Here is a 23854-nt window from a genome sequence, read left to right on the forward strand (position 1 = left end):
CATGCAGAACAAAAATAATATATTTTTTAAATTATATTATACAACATCTTCTGCAGCAGATGCCAGACAAACTGCATTATGTTTGCTGAATTCCTTAGAGGATCAGGACCCTAATATTGAAAATTTCATGTAGAAGCTATGTCAGCATTCCATGCTATGTAAACTTATAGATTGTACAATATACTGTTAATTCCCAAATGGCAGGCACCTAAAATATTTTACTAAGTCTTGTATTTACTAGTGATTATTTTATTTACCTGCACTGAGGCAGGACAGGACGCATTTCTCAGTTTTATGGCATTAAATTAATTCAATAACTGATTTTTAACTTTGAATTGTCAAATCGGTACAGTTCCGAAGAACTCCAAATGAGCAAATGAATAATTATAAAATGGCAAACATCCCCTCAGTTCAGCTTGGGACGACTTCACACAAATACGGCTAAAAGGGATTTCTAAAACGTCTGCACAATCTCCAGTTCACAGTTAAGTGGCCTGTTTTTCACTCGGGGGCAGCTCATGTTACTTACGACACAAAACCACATGTATCAGGATCCTCGCTGTGAGAAATTGTTCACCAACCCCCAGTCAAATGACAAAGCACGGCCTCTGACCGGTATATAATTTAGCCATGCACCTCTTTCTGTGCTCAGCCTGGTATGAATGCATCCAGTTACACACACCTCTTCCAGCTCTGAGTCAGCTCCTTACTCAACTCCAAGGCCTTGGTTTGTATTTCAAAGCAATTAATGGGTTGAATGGACAGCTATATCAAAACCTGATTCTCCATCTGGGAGCTACTGTGGCAACCATATTCCAATGGGATAAAGCAGTCCAGAAGGCCTTGGAAAGAGCACGCGAGAGCTGGAGACAAAGAATTTTCACCTGGGGTTACCCAGCCTGTGAAACAGTCCTTTGGAGAACAACAGATACACCCAAAACTCAGCCACCTCTACAAAACACTGCAAATCCTTTCTGTTAACAAGCCTTGCTGGCCTGAGTGTTGCTTGTGAAGTGAACATCCCATTTTACTCCCAGCTCTGCTATTTGTATTGATTTTGTGGAAGATATTCAACCGGTATCATGGTAGTATTACAAATGCTAAAGACAGAATTTTTTTCAGCATTACTCCCACTAAAATGTACACACACTTTTTGTTTCTCTTCCTCTATTCCTGTCTCATGTGAATGAATGAAAAGAATGTAAAACTCCTACTCTGGAAACAAAAGCAATAACGCCAGTCGCTATTTTGCAGTGAAATATTGTGACTAATCTAACCTCAGCAGCCTTCCCATTCCTCCAAGGAGACCTTGTGAGCACAGCTTATCTCAACTGCCAGAACTCAGCTGCCACGTCCCACCTGCCATAAAATTTTCAAATCTCAGCATTCTCTCTCTTCTGAGCACTTGCAGGGCTCCCGTGGGAGGATAAGGGTGGATTTCATATCTATGGATATGTCCATCCGCAGCCATTGTTCTCTGTGTCATGTCTTGACCAAAACCAACAGATGCCCACGAATGGTCTCTCCCTCACAAAAACCTTTGATAGCAACTCCCATATTCTCCTTGTTCAAAAATGAGACTCTCTAGCGCAGAGGAAAATAATAAAACCAAGCCTGGAGACTCTTCTGCTCTCCAATACGTGAATGGTAGTGATACGCTAAGAAGTACAGTCTACTGAGCTATCGCACAGGTCTGTAACTAACTACTTGTATGAACTTAGCAGAACCCTGTGTTGTCTGAACTGGCCTCAAAGGCAAACTATGCAGTTGTGTGACTGCTCATGCTGCTCAATCAGTGATACGAAGACACTTTGTGTGGGTTGTAAGTTGAGTGGTGGTCCATTACATGGAAAAAATGCTTCTTCCCAACCAGATCTAATAGGACATACAGCACTGACGATAGAACTAATTTTCCAACAGCTTTGAATATGCTCTTCCTCCAATACCACATCACATTTGTTATAATGCCCTGATATAGTAAATAATTTAATCTGATCAGGCAGGTAAATAAATCTGTAGCACTCCATCTCTGTTCAGCTGTGCACAGTCACGGTTTCAGGAAAAGCAGCCACTTGCAATGGGAATCCCTACAGTAATTATACACTAAAAATATTTAACTTTTATGATCATGTCTTTCTCATTAACAGGATTTGTCTCACAAGCACGTACTTTGCTGAACAGTGAGGTACAGCTGCCTGTGACACTCTGTGCCTCTCTGAACAGGCTCGGGTGGAGGTCTGAGGTGACTGGATGTGGAATGAGACTGATGGGAGATGGGGAAGGTTACACGACCCTGCCCAAGAGAGACTGAGAGAGAGAAGGGTCAATTTTTCTTTGGATCTCCTTTTTTCCACACGTAATGTGATGTTGTGTACCTTCTGCTTCACACCCTCTGGCATCCTCGTTAGACAGATCAATCTGGAGGTATGGATTTTAAGGGACGTACCTGCTTGCTCACAAGTCCTTCGGGAAAAGGCCCCCTGAGAGGTGACAGGATTCCTTTGGGGAGGTGACGGACGGGTAGACAAGGGAGGCGAAGGGAGAAAGGGAGGTTGTTCTGGAAGGAGAGCGGGGCAAAGGGGTGACCAGAAGTGCCAGGAAAGGAGAAACTACCCTGTGGGGAACGTGAGGCACCAAGAGATATCAATCCTTAAGGGAAAAGGGTCGTTTCAGGGGGTCTCTGACTAGCCAAGGTGAGGCTGAAGGGGGAAACTTTGAGGGAAACGGTCTCACCCTCAGGTAAGGAGGGAGCCGAGGGAGCAGCCCACGGGCGAGGGGCTGAGGAAAGGCGCCTTCGGCTGAAGGGAGGTGAGGCGCTGAGGGCAGCGGCCATTGCGTGAGGGGGTGACGCGCTGAGGGGATCGCCGCACGCTGCGGGACCGGGGAGGGGTGGCGAGGCGCTGAGGGGATCGCCTCACGCTGCGGGACCGGGGAGGGGAGGCGAGGCGAGGCCCTGAGGGGATCGCCCCACAGCGCGGTGCGAGGCGCGGGGAGGCGGGCACCGCCCGTGGGGGCGGAGTGTCGGGGGGCGTCGCCCGAGCCCGCGGGGCGGCACCGAGGGGCGCCGGGGGGGCGGGCCCGGCAGGGGAGGGGCGCGGCAGGGGGCGGGGCCCCGCGGGGCTGGGAAGGGGGGGAGGGTGTATTGTTCGTCGCGCGGTGCATGCTGGGGCCGCCTCAGCCCCCAACATGGCGTCGCGCTGTCACCTGTGTGTGTGAAGCGGGAGCGGGACGCGGTGGCTGTGGACGGGCACGGCGGTTCTCGGAGGTCCCCGGTCCTCTGGTGCTGCCGTGGCAACGCGCCGCTCCTCGCTGCTCCCCGCCGCGCTCCGGCTGTCCGGCACCCAGGCCGCCGGGGACCCCCCTGCCCCCGCCCTGTCCCCGCCATGGGGCGGTAGCGGGACTCGCCTCGCCTCAGCCCTGCGGAGCCCCCCCCGCCGTCCGCGCCATGGGGTCCCCGGCGGGCGCCTCGGCGGCGGCGGCCACCGACTCGGCCCAGTGGCTGTCGGTGAAGGAGGAGACCATCTTCCTGCACGACGGGCTGATCCGGGTCACCGACCTGGCCGAGCTGCCCAGCGAGATCATTGGGGTGGCCGAGCCCGGCGACACCGAGCTGGAGGTGAGCCAGGCTCCCCGAGCTGAGGGGAGGGACGGGGGTAGGAGCGAGGGGGTGGTGAGGAGGACGCCCTCGGGGGAGGGGGGATAGTGGAAGTGGGGGCCTGAGGAGGAGGAGGATGGTGTTACGGGGGGGGAGCAGGGAGAATGACGAGGGGAGGGTGGGGGCGCCGGGATGGAGAATGGTGGATGCGGATGCAGGGTGAAAGATTTGGGGTACGGAGCCAGCCGGTACTGAGGCATTTTGCTTGTTTTAAGTCAATGTAATTTATTTCAAATAACGATGAAAGTGGAGCTGGGCAGGAGGATGGTGAGGCGCTAATGAAGATGGAGGGTGAAGTATTGGTGCTACCTCCTTGTTTTGAATCGGTAGGATTAGGAAATCTGAACCACGCTCATGTATTTCAAGGTGGCCTTTGGCTCCTTTATTTTTATTTATGGTTTTGTATCTTTTTGCTGTTGCTTTTCTGTGGTTTGTAATTAAATTAGCCTTACAATAAGATGCTTTAGGGTACTGGGGTGTCTGGGTGTTGTATTTAGGCTGTTGACAGTGGTCATTATTAAAGAGCCAGGAGAGCAGCTGAGATTTTCATTCCAGATTTTCATTCCAGCTTTTTGCCTTCTCAGAACTGCTGGTGGTTTTGGCTGCAGGCATATGGTACAGCTGTTTTATCTTAGGAGGAGATGGTGAAGGACTGAATGTCACGGATTGTAGGTTGCATCTATTTTGTAGACTGCATTTTTTTTTTTTCTCCTGTGTGGCTCCCTTCTCTCCTTTCACCCCGCCCTCTTCTCCAGCAATGTGGCTTGCAATGACACAGGGTCTTTGTCAGAGGAGCTGAGTGGTGTGAGCGGAGAGGGGATGGTTCAGCAGGAGCTTTATCTGTGTGCTATGTCAGGTCACAAGCATTTAGGCCGCAAAACCCTTCAGTGAGGCTTTGGCTGCTAACTGGGGTGTTGCTAAGCAGAACCCATGAGCCAGGCTTGCAGTTCTGACAACATCATTGTTCGCCTTGTGATGTGAAGTCTTTATGGTGTTTGTGAAAACTTCCCACAGCCTTGTCTATGGCAAGATATTTTTTGCTGAATGTGCATTTTCTGTGTGATGTGACACTGGGGATTGGGATGGGAACATTAGCTGCCTCCATGAAATGAATGTTGGCAAATATCACATGAACAGGAAGAGAGAGACTTTTAAGGTGGATGACTTATCTCTATGTGTATAAACAAGGAATGATTCTCCCTTGTGATCAGAGTCCACTCTGGCATTCCATGCAGCTTGTATTCAAGAAAATATTTTGATTCCGTTACATAGTTCTAGAAGCAGCATTGAGTCTAATAACTGTGTTAGAAAAATACATGCTCCCACAGTATTATTCATGTTATGTCATAATAAAGGAGGATATCTTTTAAAAAACAAACCAAACCTTATTTTTAAGATCTTGCAAGCTAGACCAGAAGTATGTTCCAGTATGAAACTTGACATACAGCTTCACTTGACAAACACTTTAGCTCTGGAAAATTTTTTGCTAGTGCTATGATGTCTATGAAACTATAATTGTTTGGGGCAGGTAGGGGTTCAATTAGCGTTACTGTGTCTTGTCCCTTATGACACTTTTATAAGGCGTGTTTCAGCAACCCAGTACCACCGATTAACATAATTTTTCCTGTTCCAGGAATTTTTTTTTTTTTTCTGTTGTGTATGTTTGCAATGTGAAACTTTAAAATAAATAAATAAGACGTTTTTGCTATGGTACTTATTTTGGTCTATAGTGTTAAGTCGCAGACTATTAAAGCATTTTATTTCCTTCCACTGAAAGAACTGATGACCATAAGTGACTTGTTTTTCAGATCTTGTTTGTAAAATGGTTTATGGTTTTTCATATTGAGGGGGGAAGGTTAAAAAAAAGTGAAATTTCAAGTGGTGTAAATGTGAATTATTTAGCTCATAACTTTTCTCTGCCTTCTTTTAATGTTGTCTTTTTTGAATAAAGGACTACCTTGGTGAACTGGAATGGCTTTGAGGAGCCATTTTGTGGAAATAGGTGCATGCTTCTTATTGAAGTGTGGCCATGCAATCGACTAAATGCACTGAATAGCTCACTTGCACTGTTTCTACTTCTACTTGCAATGTAATAAATATATTTGAAAATGGTCCAAGCAGAAATCTCTGGGGATATGTTATTGGACAAGGGTAGAGATGCTGCAGCTGCTGCTTTGATTAGTAAACTTATTTAATACACTTCTTGTGCTTCATCAATGGTGGTCAGAACTGTGACTGAATTTCTGATATGACGTGCTTAATTAAAAATGTAGTATACTTAGATATTTGGGGGGGCAGTATCATTCTGGTCTGTTTTGCTTAAATATCCCTTTAAAGAGCTTATTGGTGAATAATGTCAATGTATTTGGATGTGTTTCCTTTGTCCTTCTATTGAAAGGGTTTGTCTATAAAAAGAAAAGTAGAGGAAAAATGTTATGGTACTGGTATTATGCCAAGAAAGGCTTATGAAAATTTATTATTTTGTTATTTTTACTCCCATACAACTTTTACACACACACACACACACACAAATATAAAAAAAGTAAGTATTTTCCCCTTAACGGTAGGTTACAAAAGTGTTGACATTCTCTTTCATGTGAAGGTAACTAGTTCTAGGAGTATCTTTAGGCTTAAAGAGTGTGTGGCGGGGTTGTTTTGTTTTTATTTTTTATGTGATGTAAATCATGTATGCCAACTTCTTAGACTGTCTGTCAGCATATTTATGAAGAAGAATATATATTACCAAAAAGAAAGGGGCACTATTTTTTTACTTGATAGAATTTTGTAATGATGTGCATGTCAAAGCTGCTCCTGGTATGGGTTTCCCAATAAAATCTTCTAGTCAAGAGACCTAGGTTAGCTAGCAATTACGCAAGCCTTTGCACCCTTATTTTGAGGTCTTTCATACAGAGAAATTACTTTCAAAGTGCAAAGTCTCTTGCTTCTTGGAGAGAACCTTATGTGACTAACGACTGAAGATGTTGCCATGACACTTTGTCCGGTCTCTGCCCTGGATTGTCAATGCCTGTACAGGAGGGACAGCTTAATGGGAGACGAGCTGTTCTTTAATGTGCCACAATGGAAACTGCAGTGCTTCCAGGATCCTCCCAATCAAATATCTTTCACAGGGACAATAACCCCTGGGAGTGGGGCAAGAGATATGTTTGAAGGTAGAGCTCCCCTAAACCATGTAGTTTTAGTCTGCCAGGATGTCAGAGTCAACATGCTGAGACTTGTGAGAGTGCCAACAATATAAATTGGTGTGTTAACCCTTGGTAACTTAAGAAGGACACTACTGAACAGTGGTGGTTCACATAGACTACAATATAGCCATCTGATGGCAAAAAAAGCATTCACTTGTAGCTACGCAGTTTAGTTTGATTGACACGCGTTGCTGTTGTAGTCCTTCCATTTGAGGAGGCCTTCTTTCTGATCTTCAAATTTGTGGCTGCTGTTTTCATTAGTTTTAAATTTGTGGTATCAGCAATTTTTCAGCTAACTAGTGAAAGGCTCAGTTATTTTTTTTCCACAAGGAAATAAGTGGGGAGAAAGACAAATCTTCAATATATAGTCACAGTATAAAGTAGAACAACCTTATGTGTCACTCCACTCTAACTTGTAAGCACTCTGTGTTTTATGTAACAGCCTAACAGACATAATATTCGTTTGGATATCTGTTCTTGCTGCTCTCCTGCATAGACTGGAAAAGGTCTAAGTACCCGATTTTTTTTTTTTTTTTCTTCAATATATTTTAAACATGAAGCTAGAAGTGTAGCTCCTACCTCAGTAGCTTTCTGGATCATGTATATATGTGTCCTCATCTGATGTTTTGACTCTTGTCAAGCTCTGTTATTGTAGGACAGAGTATGAGATGCCACTGGGCAGCTGTCACTCTGCACTACAGATATGTATTTTTAATCAAATGTCAGTATAAAAAAAATTTTTTTAAAAAGTGGTGTTCTTTCATCTTCCCCACAATATGGTCTGGGCTAGCCCTCTAGTGAGAAGTTGAACAGCTGAAGTCCAGTGCTATTTTAACAGCATGCGCCAGTCCTGTGACTAACTTGTGTTTTCTGTCAAAACGATTTAGACTTGAAGGTATCAGCTATACTTGAAGCTTTCACCTGTTTTTCTCACGGACTAGAAGAAACATTTTGTCACTTTTCCCTGCTTGCTAAAGGAGAGGGTAGTTCTCTCATTATCTAGGTCAGTGCTTCCCAAATCTTTCTCATTGTGACCTTACTTCCATCTACAAGCTTCACCTCTGTCAAGATAAAAATCCCGAATGCCAGCATAAACAATTGACTTTTTACTAAGTGGATGACCCCTCTTGGGGTTATGACCTCTAGCTTGGGAACTGCTGATCCAGGCGTGTATGTCAGGCTTGTACCTTTCTTAGTCCTGGCTTTTGCATCCCCTTCCACTTCAAATACTCCAGTATTCTTCTTTGAGAGTGTTTATAGCTTTCAGAGTAACACCAGATGAAGCTAGTTCTTGAAGTTAATTCTGCCCAGGAAGATAACCTTGCAAACGTGAGCCTTGGCTGTTTTGCACAGGAGTTGATGACAATCTTTCAGGCATCACTGTAAGTCTGTCATTTGTCTTTTGAGAGGACAAATCTTGATCGCTTTCCTTTTAAGCTCACTTTCATTAGATAATTGTGTAAACCACCAATATTGTGTGATTTACTCTCCAGCAGAGTTGATGTTATCACCAATTGTCATAAAATGACCTGTTTGAATTTATTAAATTTCTATCGTATGGACTACCATGCCTCTTGGCTTTTTATTTTTAAAGTCATGTTTTGGTTATCCTAGTGGAGAAATATTAGGAAACTCCTTCTAAAGGATATTTCGCAAGTATGTTTCCCAAATATAGTTCCTACTGCCAATTGCAGCTGATTAGTTCAGTCATCTGCACTCTCAGATGTTTAAATGACAAAGATTTTTCTTTACCTTTTGCAGACATTTTCATCTATTGCTTAAATAAAAGCCAAAGAAATATTTTAGTAAACAAATGAACAAATAAAGAAACAACGCTTCCTTTTATAGCATTTTTGTGTGTTTACAGCTTGTCTGTACTCTGTAAATCATCTCAGTTATCAAGGTAAATTATTTGGTAAATTTGTACAGTTACCAAAACAATTGTTTGGTACAGTATTGTGTATGCAGTAACAGATACAGGTTTCTTGGTGCTTATTTCTGAGCAAGTAATTAGGATTCTAATGCTTTCACAAGGGAGAGTAGTTCATGCTTTTAGCTGAGCTGTTAAAAAGCTGTGCTGCTATATACAGGATTATGAATCAGTAGAGGCTTTGAACAAGGTGATACAGTTAAAATTTCTTGGAGCAGAAAAAATCAGAAGAATCAGGATGAAAATGTTTGCACGTATTTATATGTTTTACAAACACACAGGCGTATCAAACAAAAAGCCTTATAGAGGGTTTAGAAAAAAGTTTTAAAAGAAATCAAGGCAGTGTTTGCACTAAGACAGCTTCCTACTGTGTGTGTTCAGAAATTGCCTTAAGCAAAAATACTGTTACCCAGCAGAGCAACAGAAAGTGGAAGACTAGGAGTATGTATACAATGTTGTTTATGGGAGCAGTTTAAATTTTGATGTGTATTTCAATTTTCAAGGTACCTTTTAAAACTGTCAATTCTGGTATTTCTCTTATAGAATAATCTATAAGTCTTGTAATTCAGTCTTTTTTTACATTATTTTATTTGTATTTCTTGAGACAAAAGAACCAAGTAAACAGGTGGTACTCCCTATATGTTAACTCTTTTTGGTACGAGATGAATGGCCTTATAGCTGTAACATGGTGTTGTAAGTAACAGTTAATTTTTTTGATGCTGCTGTTAAAGATACCTTATGATTTGGAGGTTGTTTCTGTTTTTCTGTGTGGTTTGTTCCTCAGGTGAGATGGGTATAATACTTTATACTCAGGGGGTATTAAGGATCTAATTGATACTGGTAATTATTGTACCACTATCTTCAAGAAGTTGTTATCTTTATGTGTGAAGTTCAGCCAATTTAATTATGTAGAGAAAGAATTAAATGCCATTTTTGAGATTTAAAAGCTTTCACTTGCAATATGTAACTTTAGGAAAAAATAGACTGTTGAAAACAGCTTCATTGCATGTCAGTTCCCTAGAATTAAAACTGATCAATGAAAGCAGCATGTTCAGCCTGAGACTGTTGTTTAAGCTAGTATGCTGGAAGAGCTATTGCAGAAAGTCCCTGTTTACGTTTGTCACTAGCCATGCATTTTCTTCTTTCTTTTTCCTTCTTCTGCTTTCCATTCTACCTGCTCTCCACACCAAGGAACTGGTGTAAACCAAAAATTTAGGTTTAAAAAAAACCCAAACCCCACAGGCCCTACTGCTAGCACCGGGGAGAGGATGAGGGGCAGGAATTTTAGCCAGAGGAGAAAGCTGCCTTTTAGTGGCAGCTCATTTTTAAATTTACTTAATGTGGTCATAAAACCTCAGGCTAAAACTCTTCATGTAGATTAGTGTGTCTTAATTGTAGTATGTCTGGTATTTACTATCGGTAGAGAAACACTTTACCCTAATAATTGTGAATGCCAGTGACTACTTTCTGGAGCAGTGTTGGCAAAAAATATTGTTTAATGGCAAGAAGTATTGGTTACGGTTACAGTCATGTAGTGGGATGAAGTGGGACAAAAATTGGATACAGCAGGAAAGATGACAGCCTCTCCATAGCTGATGACCTAAAATTAGATACCTTTTGTGCCTCTCAACGTTAAAGATGTCAATGACCAATTAGAGTGATTAAACTTTGGATCAACCATTTTCTAATTTTATTACAATTGATTTAAAATACTAAACAAGGAAATAATATTTAAGGACAAGTTACTGCAAAATTACAATAGTGACGATTAAACTTTTTGCTAACACAGTTTTTAATTATATGCAAATTTAGGCTGTTAAGCGTGAGACTTTAAAAATCAAAACTTTTCCAAGGTAGTCTTTGCTAACTAGCAGTAGACAAAGTTGGAAAATAGGTAATGATCACAGTCACAGTGTACGAACTGTAATTTCAAAATGACTGAAGAGTAGGTTTCTCATTTGCAAGAAGTGTCAATGTGATGTTTACCCTACTTACAAAATCAGATATAGAAAAAGATCTTCTTAAAAAGCTATGTTGTTCTATTTCTTCCCCTAATTCTAGTGTCTTGCTTACACTAGAATTTATACTAAAATTACTTGGTTACATTAGAATTACACTTTTTGCACTGACACTGCATTTTTTTTCCTGTTCATTAGAAGTTATTCTTAAAACTTTAGATTTCTATTATAAGGGTTTTTTTTAATATTATTGGTTGTTCTTAAGAAAAATGTTAATATGTCTTATCTAAAAGCAGAAAATGGACTAATTTAACACTACCAATGTATGTAAGGTAGACAGACTTTAAAATTTTCTCTCAATTCTCTTTACAGTTGTCTTTATAAAATGACTGTGTTATTTTAACTACTACTGAGCATCTTTAACTTTTTTATGTCCTTGTTTTCATAGTATATTAATCTGCATTATTTTTAAAGCTTGGCTAGTTATCTTTTGCTAATTCTGAATATGATGTGTACGTTCAGATTTTGTTTAGTATTCTTCCTTTAAGCATATGTATGTTGTGTTTTTAGCTTGATGGTGTTACTGTTAAGCTGCTGTTTCTGTTAGAGATTATCTTTTGAGATGTAAGTAGATACTTGGGTAACTTGTTTTATGGCAAAGAAACATGGTTGCTACATCCTTTTCATCCTCTTAGATTCTGTTTAAGCCTCGATAGTAAAAAATGATCGGTTCTGTGAAGTGAGTGATGATTTACTTGTTCAGGTGACAGCTTGTGATGTGCTAGCTTGTGGTTGTCTCCTTCTGAGATCTCCCCAAGTGTTGTATAGGCAACTAATGAGGCAAGGTGCCCAAATACCACTAACAAAAGGATGCTGGAAATCCATCCTAAATCAAAGCTCAAAGTCAAGTGTAAATACTGAGGCATCAAGGAGGCAGGGGGAAAGGGAGTTTTCTCTCTTGCTGAATGAAGAATAATTTTTTTATTCAATGAAGTATTGGAGAGGACAGCTTGAGTAACAGACATGTGCATCTGCAGGGAAATGAATCTGTGCTTATTTTAACAAAAAGAATGGCCAGATCTTCTGGATAGGAAGAGAATAAACTAATTTGGGGAGAAGGATTAAATTTTGCTGGGGGATTTAAAAAGGGAAATTTGGCAGAGTACACCAGCTTTTATAGCCTGAAGAAACCCTCTTCAGTGGGTGCAGCCTCGGGCAAAAGGTGTTCAGAATGGCAGGTTCTGACAGCCATGTGCCAGAGAGGTCTGCAGTAAATCAGCTGGATAAAGGATGGGAAAGACCTTTCTGATTCAATCTCAGTACACGTCATTTTAGCATAGATTTTCTATTTCCTTTCTTCACCTGTGTCTTTTATAAACACGGTAGTTTATTGCCTATTTTGGAATCGGTGAGTAAATGTGGTGGTTTTTTTCCTTGCATTTTATTTTAACTTGCTTGGACTTCAGATAGCTTCAAGATAACAAGCTTTGCCTGAAGATATGAGAAAACTGTAGTCAATGTGCTGAGGAAAGCTTGGCAAGGGCTGTGATTCCCGTGTGAAGTCATTAGACTATCCAAAGGGAAGCAGTATATATAGCATAGACCAAGTGAAACTGTCATTAGCGTTGGGTCAGAGACACGTGTGTTTTGCTAACCAGTGAAAACCAGAATGGTTCCTTAGTGTGTGGCATGATCTTAGGAATGTGCCCGAACCTTGAAAGTTCCCAAGTTGTTTGTCACAGCCGACAACTGTGAAAATTTGGTCTTGAAGCTCCTTTTTGGAGGTAGCTCTGAGTACTTACCTCTAGTCAGTAAAATGTCTTTTGAGGAAAACAGACTTTAACGAAATTTTCTGAAGACTCCTGTATAGCAGATGTTCTTACACCTTTCTTCTAATATCCTGTTATTTTCTGGAAGTGCAGATGCCTACTTAGGTGTTCGGATGGCCTTGAATGGTTAAGGTTTTTCACTGGTTCCATAAGCTGTGTATGAAAACTAGATTATGTAAATTGCTTTATTTTCAAAAGTGTCTAAGTCTCATTTTGGAACTGTCTTCTAAATTTGTTGAATCTAGTATACTTCATATATTGTTAACCCAAATTAGTGCATATTTCCTTTATGAAAGACCAAAGCAAAACATTCTTAATGGTTCCAGACAGACCATACTATGCTTATAAAGCAAATTATAAACTGTGAGATCAGTGAGAAAATAAAACTTCAGTAGGTAAAGGCTTTTCATCAGCATATCTGCAAATATTTGATACTGACTTCTTGTCTTGATTTATACAAGACAAACTCGGAGATGTGGAGCAGTATCAAAGACAAAAAATCCATCTTCCTGCTAAACTGTGGGATCTTAGGAACAAGAGTATGTAACACCGTGCAACTAGTTCTTCTAAGTGTACCTTCAGTTGGACCCTAATGAATGACAAAATTTGCAAGGTTAAATTATATCCAAAATATGAACCTTTCTGCAACAATTTGGTTACAGTTTTGTTGATGAGAACCCACCGAAGGTAACATTGGTAACTTGAAGGAAACAGAAAAAACATTAATCAGTTGCAATTGGAACTCAGTCTTTGTTTGCATTTGCAATTTGGCCAAAATAAAGGAATTCTCAAGCGTTTGAATATTTGAATATTTAAACCTTCTGCTTGTTATTACATACTGGGTACAGATTTGGTACAAAGTTTGTGAATTAACATAGTGGTGTACTCATAATTTAGGTGGGCACAACTTTTTGAAACATCATCTGGCACAAACTGCAGGGTTCCACTATGTTTATGGCAAGGGGAGAAGACTATAATCAGCTTTCCCCCACCATGGAAGTATAATCTAAAAGGGAAAGCCAACCAAGCATACCACAACTTTTCTTTTGTGGTGTCTTTGTTATTAGCATAGCCAAAGACCATAGACCTGTCGTCTTCAGCATTTAACTCTCAAGATGAAAATGTTAATTCTCTTTTTCTTCCATTTCTGCAGCTTGTTACTGCTTAGTTGAGGATCCATCATATATGTAGTTTAGTTGAAGAAAGTCAGAAGCAAACTGTTTTAGAAGGTGATTGCATGTATAACAGGAAACAAACTTATTTTTGAGACAATAGAACACACAAATTAACATGAGGTAGTTATTTTAAATGTATAATATGAGGTTTAGGGATTAATACTCAATCTCTTTGAAGAAATTAATTAAAAGAGGTTCATTAGTTTTAAGAAGCTCAATACTAACATCTATTCAAGTGTAATTATTATGTGAATTACTTTAAAGTGAACTTCTCATGACTCTAGTGATAAGTGTTCTACTGAAAAGCTGTTTCATTGACTTTAGTAAGGGTGTTTGTAGAAATGGCAGATGTGATTTGTCCTGAAGCATTTTATCAAGCTGTTCAAAATTCTACAATTAGGCATAAACATCTATTTCATATTCTGTATGACTGCTGCCTACAATTAAAAAAACCCCAACCAACCAAACCAACCCTGTATGAAATTACTCATTGCATCTCTTAATCTCTCACATTCCGCCCCCCCGCTTTTTTTTTTTTTTTAATTTAATTAAGTGAGGTAAGGACAGTTTTACAGTACAAAGCTGGGCCAAAGAGAGTGTGTTTGGGGGTGGATGAGATGAGGCAGTGTGGCATGCAGGCCAGAAGCCCTTTGGACACTGGATCCAAAGTATAGGAAAATGTTTGGCTCATTGCTTTTCTTGAGGTTGCCATAGCTTAAGTGACTCTACTAATCTCAATTGTTGTTGTAAGCTGTAGAGAGAAAAGTTATCTGTAAATTGCTTAGAATTCTGAGTTGTCTCAAGTACTGGGCTGGGTACTAACCCATAAATATGTTTCTTTCTGTCATGGTTTACGTGTTTTCTGTTGTTCCAGCTTCATTTCCAGTTTTATTTAGAAGTGCCAAAAAGGCCTTTTTCTTCTGTCTGGAAGGATGATGATGAGACTTTTAGGTTTTTAAACTATGACAGCAACTGGAAATGTTTTGAGAAAGGTGTAGCTAAGTGCAATGTGATAATATTGAGGAGGGAGAAAAAGTAGGGGAGGGAGAGCATATGACAAAACTCTTGGTTCATTTTAGAGGGTGGGTTGGTTTGTTTGTTTGTTTGAAAAGCTCTAAAACTAGAACATACGCATTCTTATTACAAAATATTGTTGACCTATTAGTTTCCATAGAAGGGCTCTAAACTCAGTCCCTGGGACCCTCCATCCCCTCTGTCCTTTTGAAGTTCTTAGCAAAATTGCCTCTATTACAAAAAAGAAAAGCACCAGGGGAGGCAAGTCTTTATTTTCAAAGATACTTTCCTTTACAATCTATATTACTGTTGCTTTAGCATCATGATTGAAAGTTTAAAAATCTGTCAGCAACCCCCAATCCCAGGCTTCAGTGACAATGCTGACTCAACAATAACAGACTCCATGCCATTTGCATGCTCTTTGGCCTCCAGTGGAATTTTATCCATGCCCAGAAACTAAAAAAATAAAACCCCACAATCTATTGTAGAGGACAGCTGATCTAGAAATCATACTACAAGCATATATTACTTTTTTATTTCCCCCCTTAAGAAAAGGAAAAACTATATAAACACCAACTTTTTCCCTCTTTTCAGATACTAACGTTTGAGACCAAGAATCCGACGGAGCTGGCTGAGCGCTTACGATCTGTGTGTGGAAACCAGAGTAATGCTTACGCTCGACTGCTGGAGTACCGACTAAATGCTTTGCGTGGACTCTGGAATGCCCAGCGCCAGTTAGCCTTGGAGGAGCAGCATGACCGGGAGAGCTCGGGGGATGAAGAAGCGTTGGCCTTGCTCAAGCGTCAAGGCTTGTTACAGCAGCCTGAACAGGCACCGTTTACTTCACGAATGGGGCTTCTATTGGTCTTTCCCCTCATTCAGTCTCAAAGTAGAACAGACCCTTCTCTCTGTAACATAACTGCTGAGGTGCTATTGAATTGCCTTCGAGACTGCCAGCCTCTGAGTTTGACTAAGGAACCAGCTGACTGTCTCAATGGGATAGAGTCTTTGCTGTGCTCCTGGCTGGAAGACACTTCTGCGTCAGGCCAACAAATTCCATATAAGCAAAAAGAAAATGCTGCTGCTGCCCTAGTTGCCTTGGCTTGTGCAAGGTAAGGAAATGGTACTGAAATGATGTGTTGTGGTTGATATCGCTAGTAAGTGGTTCTATTTAAACATAAGAATCAAAAATGATGTGACCACACTGTTACTACTAATTTTTGATTTACATTAGTGTTTTGCTTTCTAATATTTAAATATTGGTTTGGAAAGGGTGAAACTGATAAGCCAAGCATGTATTTTTTGCATGTGTTTAGCATATGTAAAAACAGAAGGTTCTAGGTTAGAAATGCCTCTTGTGCATATTGCTGCTTCTACTGCAGTGATCTGTTCCTAGGAATGGTTCCAAATGTATTTATCATGGAGGAAAGTTGTCTCACTTTTCCCTTTGTACTGCCCCTTTAATCCTGTAGCTTATGCGTCTTCATTTGGCTGTAGAAGGCATTACTGCCAAGTTTCAGGGCAATTAATTTCAGATTTCAGTGTTGCCTGTGAAACATCTGGAGGCATTTTTTCATTTCATTGCCAGTGAAGAGTTCAACCAGTGTAGACTGAACTATCCTGTGCCCTGCATGGATTTAGCACAGCATCATGTGATTGAGGACAAAATGGCCATAATAGCTTTTAATAAAAACTTAGTCTTTTTAGGGAATGGGGCTTGGAGAGAGGGGGATTAGTATACAAAACTTAGCATCTGCAAAGCCATATGAACGTGGGTCTAAAGTCACTAATTGCCTTTTGAAAATCTTGGCTTTAATGTTTCTCAGATTGCAGTCTTGTCTGTCAAGTTTAACTCTGATTTAAGATGCTGAAGTTCTCGGGAGATGTCATGATTTGCTTTAGAAAAAGGTTTATTCAAATGAAAAACACTTTCTAATGAAGTCAATAAGAAATCTACTGTATGGGGCAAACTCTTCTGCGCTGTCAGCTGCTTTATCTAAAAGGCAATATACTTGAACATAGCTCAGATAAATTGGATTTGATAAAGATGACCTAATTTATTTTTTTTCCAGATGTCAGTTTTCTGGAAGTATGGGATGTTCTTTTGCAGCTGAATTTGTAAAAGAGCTAAATTTCAAATACAGCTGTTGAAAGGAAGGTTGATCTTGTATTTTCCTTGCAAATCTGTCTTGAATTGCTTACAGAGTTGTAATATCCTGACATGCTTTGTTCACCTTTGAAAGCCTTGTATTTTTCCTTTAAATATATGTGATACGTTGGGTGCCATTATGAAGAAAAAGCCTTCAAAATGAGACTATTATTGAGATTCCTAGTTGCAATCTTGGGTGCTTCATATTACTAAGAATAAAACAGGGTGAATATTGCTTTAAATAATTAATTGAGGTTCTTTGAAGTATTCAGTGTCAATTTTCTCCAAGCTGAGGTTTGTTGGTGAAAGCATACAGCTGAAAACGATGGGGGAAAAACAGGGTTTGGGGTTTGGAGGAGGAGATGCTGTTAGAAAGTTAAGGAGCTAAGACTGACCGTGTGTGACAGAAAGCAAAAGGCTGTACTCAGCAGAGCGCATGGAAACGATCTCTTCAATTGATCACTCTTCAGCTTCTGAAGAAATCAATTCATAACTGACTATTTTCATGTCTAAGATGCAGTCAAGAATCTTGTATTCCACTAGACTATTATGCCTGGCAGTAAAGCCACCACATCTTCCTTCCAATACCCTGACCTTTCAAATAGAAACTGTAAAACATATTTTTCTAAGAACATCTATATCTCTTTATTTCTACAAAAACCAGGCATTTTCCACTACATTGAGATAGCAATTTCATAGGTTCTTCAAAAAAAGTATTCAGCATATGAGTGAACAGGAATTATAATTAGAATTACTGTTTGTAGATACCACAATAAAATTTTAAAGCAACACACTTTTAGGCAAGATTAGAAACAACTTCTACTTCGGTTTAATTTTGTTTTCAGAAGTAGCTAGCCCTTGTATACACTTAAAAGCGTCACTTCAGAAGAGGAAAAGCTTCCAAATTTGTGTTTGGAAGCAAAAATAATCAGACTCTTGGTAATAAATTAATTTGGTCTTTTCTATTTTAGTCAAGAGAGCCATATCTAGCTATGTCTGCAGCAGCTCTTACTAATACTTTGGCTCAGCCCCAGGAAGACCTGCAGATTGTATTTGAAGATCTAAATATGATTAATCAGCTACAAGAAATATTGAAAGTAGCTGTCTGTAATAGATGCAAGATTGAGGTATTTTATCATGTGCCTAGATTGCCTTTACTGTACGTGTTGTTTATGACACAGCCCATGGTTGCTGCTCTCCCTACCTGCATGGTGCTTCATCCTCTTCCAAAAAGATAGTGTGATTTAGGCTGGCAGTTTGCCAGCTTCTTCCTTTATGTTACCCTCTCTTCCTCTTTTCACTTCTTCCACAAAAGAATAATAATCCAGAAAAGAAATGCAAATCGGAAGAGAAGCCTGATGGACATATCTTGGATATTCTCTCTTTGTGGTACTGGATGGTATATTCTGCATAGATGCTGTTGTCTGTGTGTATTAAGTCTTGTTTCAATAGACATCTTTAATTCATGTTTTTCTTATCCTTTTAGAGGGTCGCTGAAAACCTTTGTTCATACAGTGCATCTATTACAGAAACAGACTGATCTAGGATCCTTGCCTGTGGCCGATGTATTATACAGGTTTGTAGTGACTTTTTGAATTGTAGCACTTTTACATCAGCTCTGGAAATGTGTAAGTGCATTTACAGATAAATGTCTTCAAATGTAATTAAAAGGCTTTAGAGTTATTGAAAGCTCTAGGAAAGATTGAAGTTTAGGCAATTGCAGAAGGAAAACATTAGAAAGTAAAATCTAAAAGGATCTACTAGTTATTTTTTAAGTGTGTTTATTTTTTTAATGAAATATTGATGATTCCTTTAAGTGGCTTATAAACTCTGACAAAGAATAATTACTTAAAATATAACTTCATCTTAACTTTTGATTTAGGTAGTTTTCGCTATCGCTTTTCTCTATGCATCTTATTTTATTTTTTGCTCGAAGGTTGTTGCTTTTGGAGGGAGGACCTGGATCACCCTCTTGTTTGCTTGGAGGAAAGCATATAGTGTCTTGGGGCTTTGAAGACATGTTACCTGCACCTGATGCCAACAGTAGTTCCAACAGTGAAAATAAAGGTGAATTATTTCATGACTGTCAGCATTAGCAGGGGAGGACAAGATGCTTTTAGTGGTGATAATTGTTTAAAAATTAATGTAAAGCTTAGAGTTGGAAAGGACTTGTCCTTTTCTGTTGGAAGTAATGTAAAAGCAAGTACAATACGTATCAAGTAACTGAAAGCTGAAGGGTTTAGAAGGACCTGTAGAGAGAACAGGGCATCACAGGAGTGTCTTGAAGCCTGATATGTAATGAGGGGGAGGGCAGGAGCTGTCTGCGCACTTTGTTGTCTTAGTCTGTACGTTAAGAACTGAAGTTTTGAAAACATGGACCTAATTTACAGGAGTGCTAAATTGTTTACGTTGTTTGGTTTGTCATACCTATTCTCATTAAGTTAACCTAGCTAGATATGTAAATTATTTGTTTGCTTTTTTAAAGTTGATTTGGGGATCAGATAGCTTCTTAATTTTAATATGAAACAGGATAATTTTTTCTAAATCTTAAGTCTGGTGTGTTAATGATTAGTATGGCATGTATTTTTTTAATTACAAGATAATGGGGCTCAGAAAACATTGCTTTTTGCTTGCAGATGCTACTTTAAATTGTCTAGTAATCAGGTTGTAGGAAACAATCAAAAGCAATAGATACAGTGACCCTCTCTGACTTCAGTGGGAATTTTGCAGAGAGGTCAAATTGAGTTTGGATATTATCCACTTGTTAGTCTTACAGTAAGCATAATTTATTTGTGCTGTGCAGTTTTCACTGTATTCCATAGCTAGCTATCATTGGCAGAGCATGTTTATTTTTAGAAGTACAAGTTCATTGCGCTTTTTTTTTTCCCCTATTCTACTTTTGTTTCAGTCCAATCTGTTTTGTATGTTATTTTCTTAAGCTTTCTTTTATATTTCTTTCCCTGAATTAATTCTCAGTTTTTATTGCTTTGTTTGCTTACTACTTTTGCTCTAAATAGGAGAATAAGAGTTTACGTTGCTTTAGTAATATTAGTTCAAGCTTTGATGACATCTCATTAAGTTTAATGCAAGCCATAGGAATTTACAAATATGAGTTGTCCTTTTAGGCTATCTGCAAATTTGTTGAAAACCTCTACATCTTGAAGAGGCTTTCTTGCTATGAGAGTGACTATAGATTTTTATTTTTTTTTTCCCCCCTAGCTGACTGGTCAGATTCTGTGAACTTAAATAGGTTGACTGCACTGGTTTATTGACACCCCTGTTACGAGGGTTTGCCTTGTGTATCCCATCTTGATTGTTAATAATTACTACTTTGTGAGTGACAAAGCTGTGTTTGAAATACATTTTTTCTTAATTTAACAGTGCTCAGAGGTGGAAGGGTCTGCTTACTAGCTTTAAGAGAAGCAGAGTTGTGCTAAAAATTAGATCAAGGCTCAGTATTAGTTTATTCCTTCCTCACAAACAGTATGTTATACCAGCCATCCTGAGCAGAAAGGCTTGCGTAATCATAAGGCTTGCTTGTATTTTATCTTGCTGGCAGTTCTAAGTTCTGAATGCTATTACCTGTTGCAAGAGCAGGAGAGAATAGTCTTCTGCTCCTTTGCGTTATTATGAAGGCATTTAATAGCAAATACTCAAGTTGTTTTATATTTAAGGAAATTAATTTTCCACTTGAAATGAGTTTGGTTGAATATTCCTGTGTCCTAAGCATGGTTGGGTATGCTAGTCTAGTTCCTACTGTATTTATAATTTCAAGCAGTGTGTAGAGAAAGCAAGTTCAAACTTGCTGGTGTTTTTGTTTTACAGCAGCTTGGGCCATAATACCCAAAGACAGGTCTTTTAACACTGAAATGAGAACACAATGCAGGAAAATTAAATTATTCAGAAATGGATGATGTACATTTGAATTGTGAAAAAACAGCGCTAATGTCATTTATTATCTCAAAAGAGAAGCTGAGTGACTAGCACCTAATTCTTGTTAAGTTTAGCTGGCAACAGCGGGAGATTTAGATAGCCCTAGTATTCATGTAAGTGAGTTAGGCATAATCTGGGCACCTCTGTAAGGCTTGGAAGAAATGTAAAGAAACTGCTGTAGAAAGAATGGACTTTGACTATGTTACGGTAGCTCTTAGAACACTGAATAATAAATTCAGTATTAAAAAAATGGTTCTGACCTGTCGGTAATGACCTGTCATGAGCATCTGCTGGTTTTCAGGTGCTGTGGTAGCTACCGCAGAGTGTAATGACCGTGGAGAATTTCCAGTTTTGTGTGTTACAGAGGAGGTCTCTGCTCTATTCTTTCTTCCCGATTCAGATGCAGACTTAGGGCGCTGTCTTGCAGCAGATGGGCTCTATCTTTATACAACTAATTCAGTGGGCAGAGGAATAAGCAAATTAGGATCTGGATTACATGGTACTTTGCGGTAAGTGACAGCTGAATATTTGCTATGCTGCAGACCTGCTGAAAAAAAAAGTTAGTGTTTTGGTAAACCTCTCAGATGTTAGGTGTAACATAATAGAGCATATTATGTATTTTCATTTAATGCTGTTTTAATGTTTTAATTTTCTCATCTGAAATTCTTCTTGAGTGTGTTTTCTCTAGAATTGTAGAATAATTTGGGCTGAAAGGGACCTCTGGAGGTCATTTAGTTCAACCTCCTGCAAAGAGGTATACTAGCAGAATAGCTACTATTTTAGATTTTATTTTTTTAATGTATATAAAGTTTGGTTTAACTTTGAGAGGGATATACTATAGACTAGTTTTGTGACCTTTTTATTTATAGTTGTACAATTGCTGAATTTGTAAGTGTATGTTTTCTAATTATGTCATTCACTATGTAAATGATTAGTGCAGATATGACTCACTGTACCTTCTTTCTGCTTTATTGCTTGGAAGTCGTGAGGCTTCTTATGCTTTAAGTGTTTTACAACAGAAATTGCTGCCTTCTGCTGACTTGGAATTTAAGTTCAGCCAAAGTTCAAAACTGTGCTTGTGAGTTGTTCTTAGAAAAACAAAGAAATAGCACAGGGTTTTAAAGAGTTTTAATATTCTGCTTTTTTTGCCAGAGGTTTTGTGTACTGCCGTAATGAGGAGCTGGAGACTGGGTGGGTTGCTTTTGGCAATGGCAAACTTCTTCATCGGCCTGTCTCTTTTGATAATAAGCCTCACTCCCTTTTCCAGGTTGTGGATCAGCATACCCTTCAGGTAAAAGGACCAGTTCATTGCAGAGTTGTAGTAGAGTTAGAAAATGTTCTTGATTAATCACAGTAATTTCTGGATTTAATTAGTTTTGTCCTTGAAATGTCTTCTTTTTACTTTGTGAAACTGCCTGTTTATAAACGCGTATTGAAAGCATTGCATGCTAGAACTTGTAAGGTATGTTATAGATACTACTCTGTTTCCATGTGTTTGTGTGTGTGTATACATATGTGTGTATATACACATATATGTATATGCATATACAGACTGTACTGTATTATTATAGTATTTTAAGAGCTAGACTGTAGTATGGTCACGTTATAAAACAATCAAACACTAGCAAAATGGACTTAGACTAAAATGGAAAACATACTCTTCCTGAACAGCTCATTATTCTGCTAGTTAATAAAATTCAGATGTTGTTTCTGATCTAATTGTGTTTTGTAGATAAACAACTGTCATCCTTTGTAAAAAATGGATTGTTTGTTTACTTTGGGTTTTTTCCTGCTATGGTTTTAAGGATGTATATGCGCATTTATGTCCAGTGTGTTCCCTGAAACTGAGAATGTTTGGATTCCCCTTTTCTTTCAAAGTTTCAAGTAATGTTTCAGAGAAGTTGCAAAAAGTAGATAACTCTTTTCCTTACGGTACCTTGCATATGCTCTCAACCATTAGAGAGGAGATGATCCTTTTAATTTTAGTTGTGTTAAATGTTTAGACATATAAGCTGTTTGTACGCAGTAGATCCATTTTGCAAGCATTATAGAATAGCTGTTCGTAGCGAGTAAACGTGATAGTACTATTATGTCCAATAATAAGCCTCTTATGGACTAACTGTGCTTGATCTTTATTTATTTAAGTACACTGTTAATACCCATAAGAACAGACTTCAAAATAAGAACTGTTAAGATGCTCTCCTTCTCGTAGGTATGTCAAATAATCCCAATGCCAGTAAATCACTTCCCAGTTGGCAGTACTATGACTACCGTGCATCTTTCTTCAGATGGTACATATTTCTACTGGATTTGGTCTCCTGCAAGCCTCAATGAAAAAACACCAAAAGGCCATTCTGTCTTTATGGATATTTTTGAACTTATAGTAAGAAAATTATATGTTTTCTGTGACTCTGGAGTTGGTAGCATGACTACTGCTTAATTAAATATCGGCATTTTTCATATCCACATAATAGGTTTGAATATTGACATGTGTAATCTGAATAGCTGTTTGTAATATGTTTTTAAAAGAACTTTTAACAAAATAGAAGGTGTTTTGCTCAATTCTGTCTTCAGAGGACGTACGAGACTCATACTCCATACATTAATTGGCTTGTAATGGAAAACATATTTTATTATAATTAGCAATTAAGTTTTATGCTGGGACAGTAATTCAATGTATTAGGATTTAAAGCATTGTTTACTGTGGATCTGTTTCATTGTGTTAAAAGCCAGTCAGGTCCCACAAGTTACAAATACAATTGTTTTGTCTGCAGTGCATTTTATAGCCTACAGGTTTTTTATGTTGTATGACAATCATTGGTTTTAGTGTAAAAACAAATGCATTTCAAAATATTGAGTCTAGAGAAGTTTATCGGTAGTTTGAATTCCCTTTTCTCTCAGTGGCTTGTATATGTGTGTGTATATATGTGTATATATGTGCATGCTTTAATAACATGTCCCCTGAAGATACTGGTCTAAGAAAATAATTGCTTACACTTTTTGACTGG

The 23854-nt window shown here is 39.1% G+C and overlaps 1 protein-coding gene across 1 annotated transcript in view; it reads left to right on the plus strand.

Annotated features, from left to right (window-relative positions):
* Positions 1-3320: 3320 nt before the first annotated feature.
* The window catches only part of HECTD4 (HECT domain E3 ubiquitin protein ligase 4), a gene marked incomplete at its 3' end in the record, with an annotated part of 74784 nt that continues 54250 nt past the window's right edge, over positions 3321-23854 (plus strand). Inside the window, exons 1-7 of the mRNA XM_082007688.1 lie at positions 3321-3616; positions 15359-15876; positions 18400-18489; positions 18850-18980; positions 21247-21355; positions 21999-22137; positions 23059-23229. Coding sequence (XP_081863814.1) covers positions 3446-3616; positions 15359-15876; positions 18400-18489; positions 18850-18980; positions 21247-21355; positions 21999-22137; positions 23059-23229 — 1329 coding nt within the window. The 5' untranslated portion in view covers positions 3321-3445. The remainder of the gene's footprint in view (positions 3617-15358; positions 15877-18399; positions 18490-18849; positions 18981-21246; positions 21356-21998; positions 22138-23058; positions 23230-23854) is intronic.

Source organism: Phaethon aethereus (genome assembly GCF_964289735.1).
Source record: "Phaethon aethereus genome assembly, chromosome: 17".
Lineage (NCBI taxonomy): Eukaryota > Metazoa > Chordata > Aves > Phaethontiformes > Phaethontidae > Phaethon > Phaethon aethereus.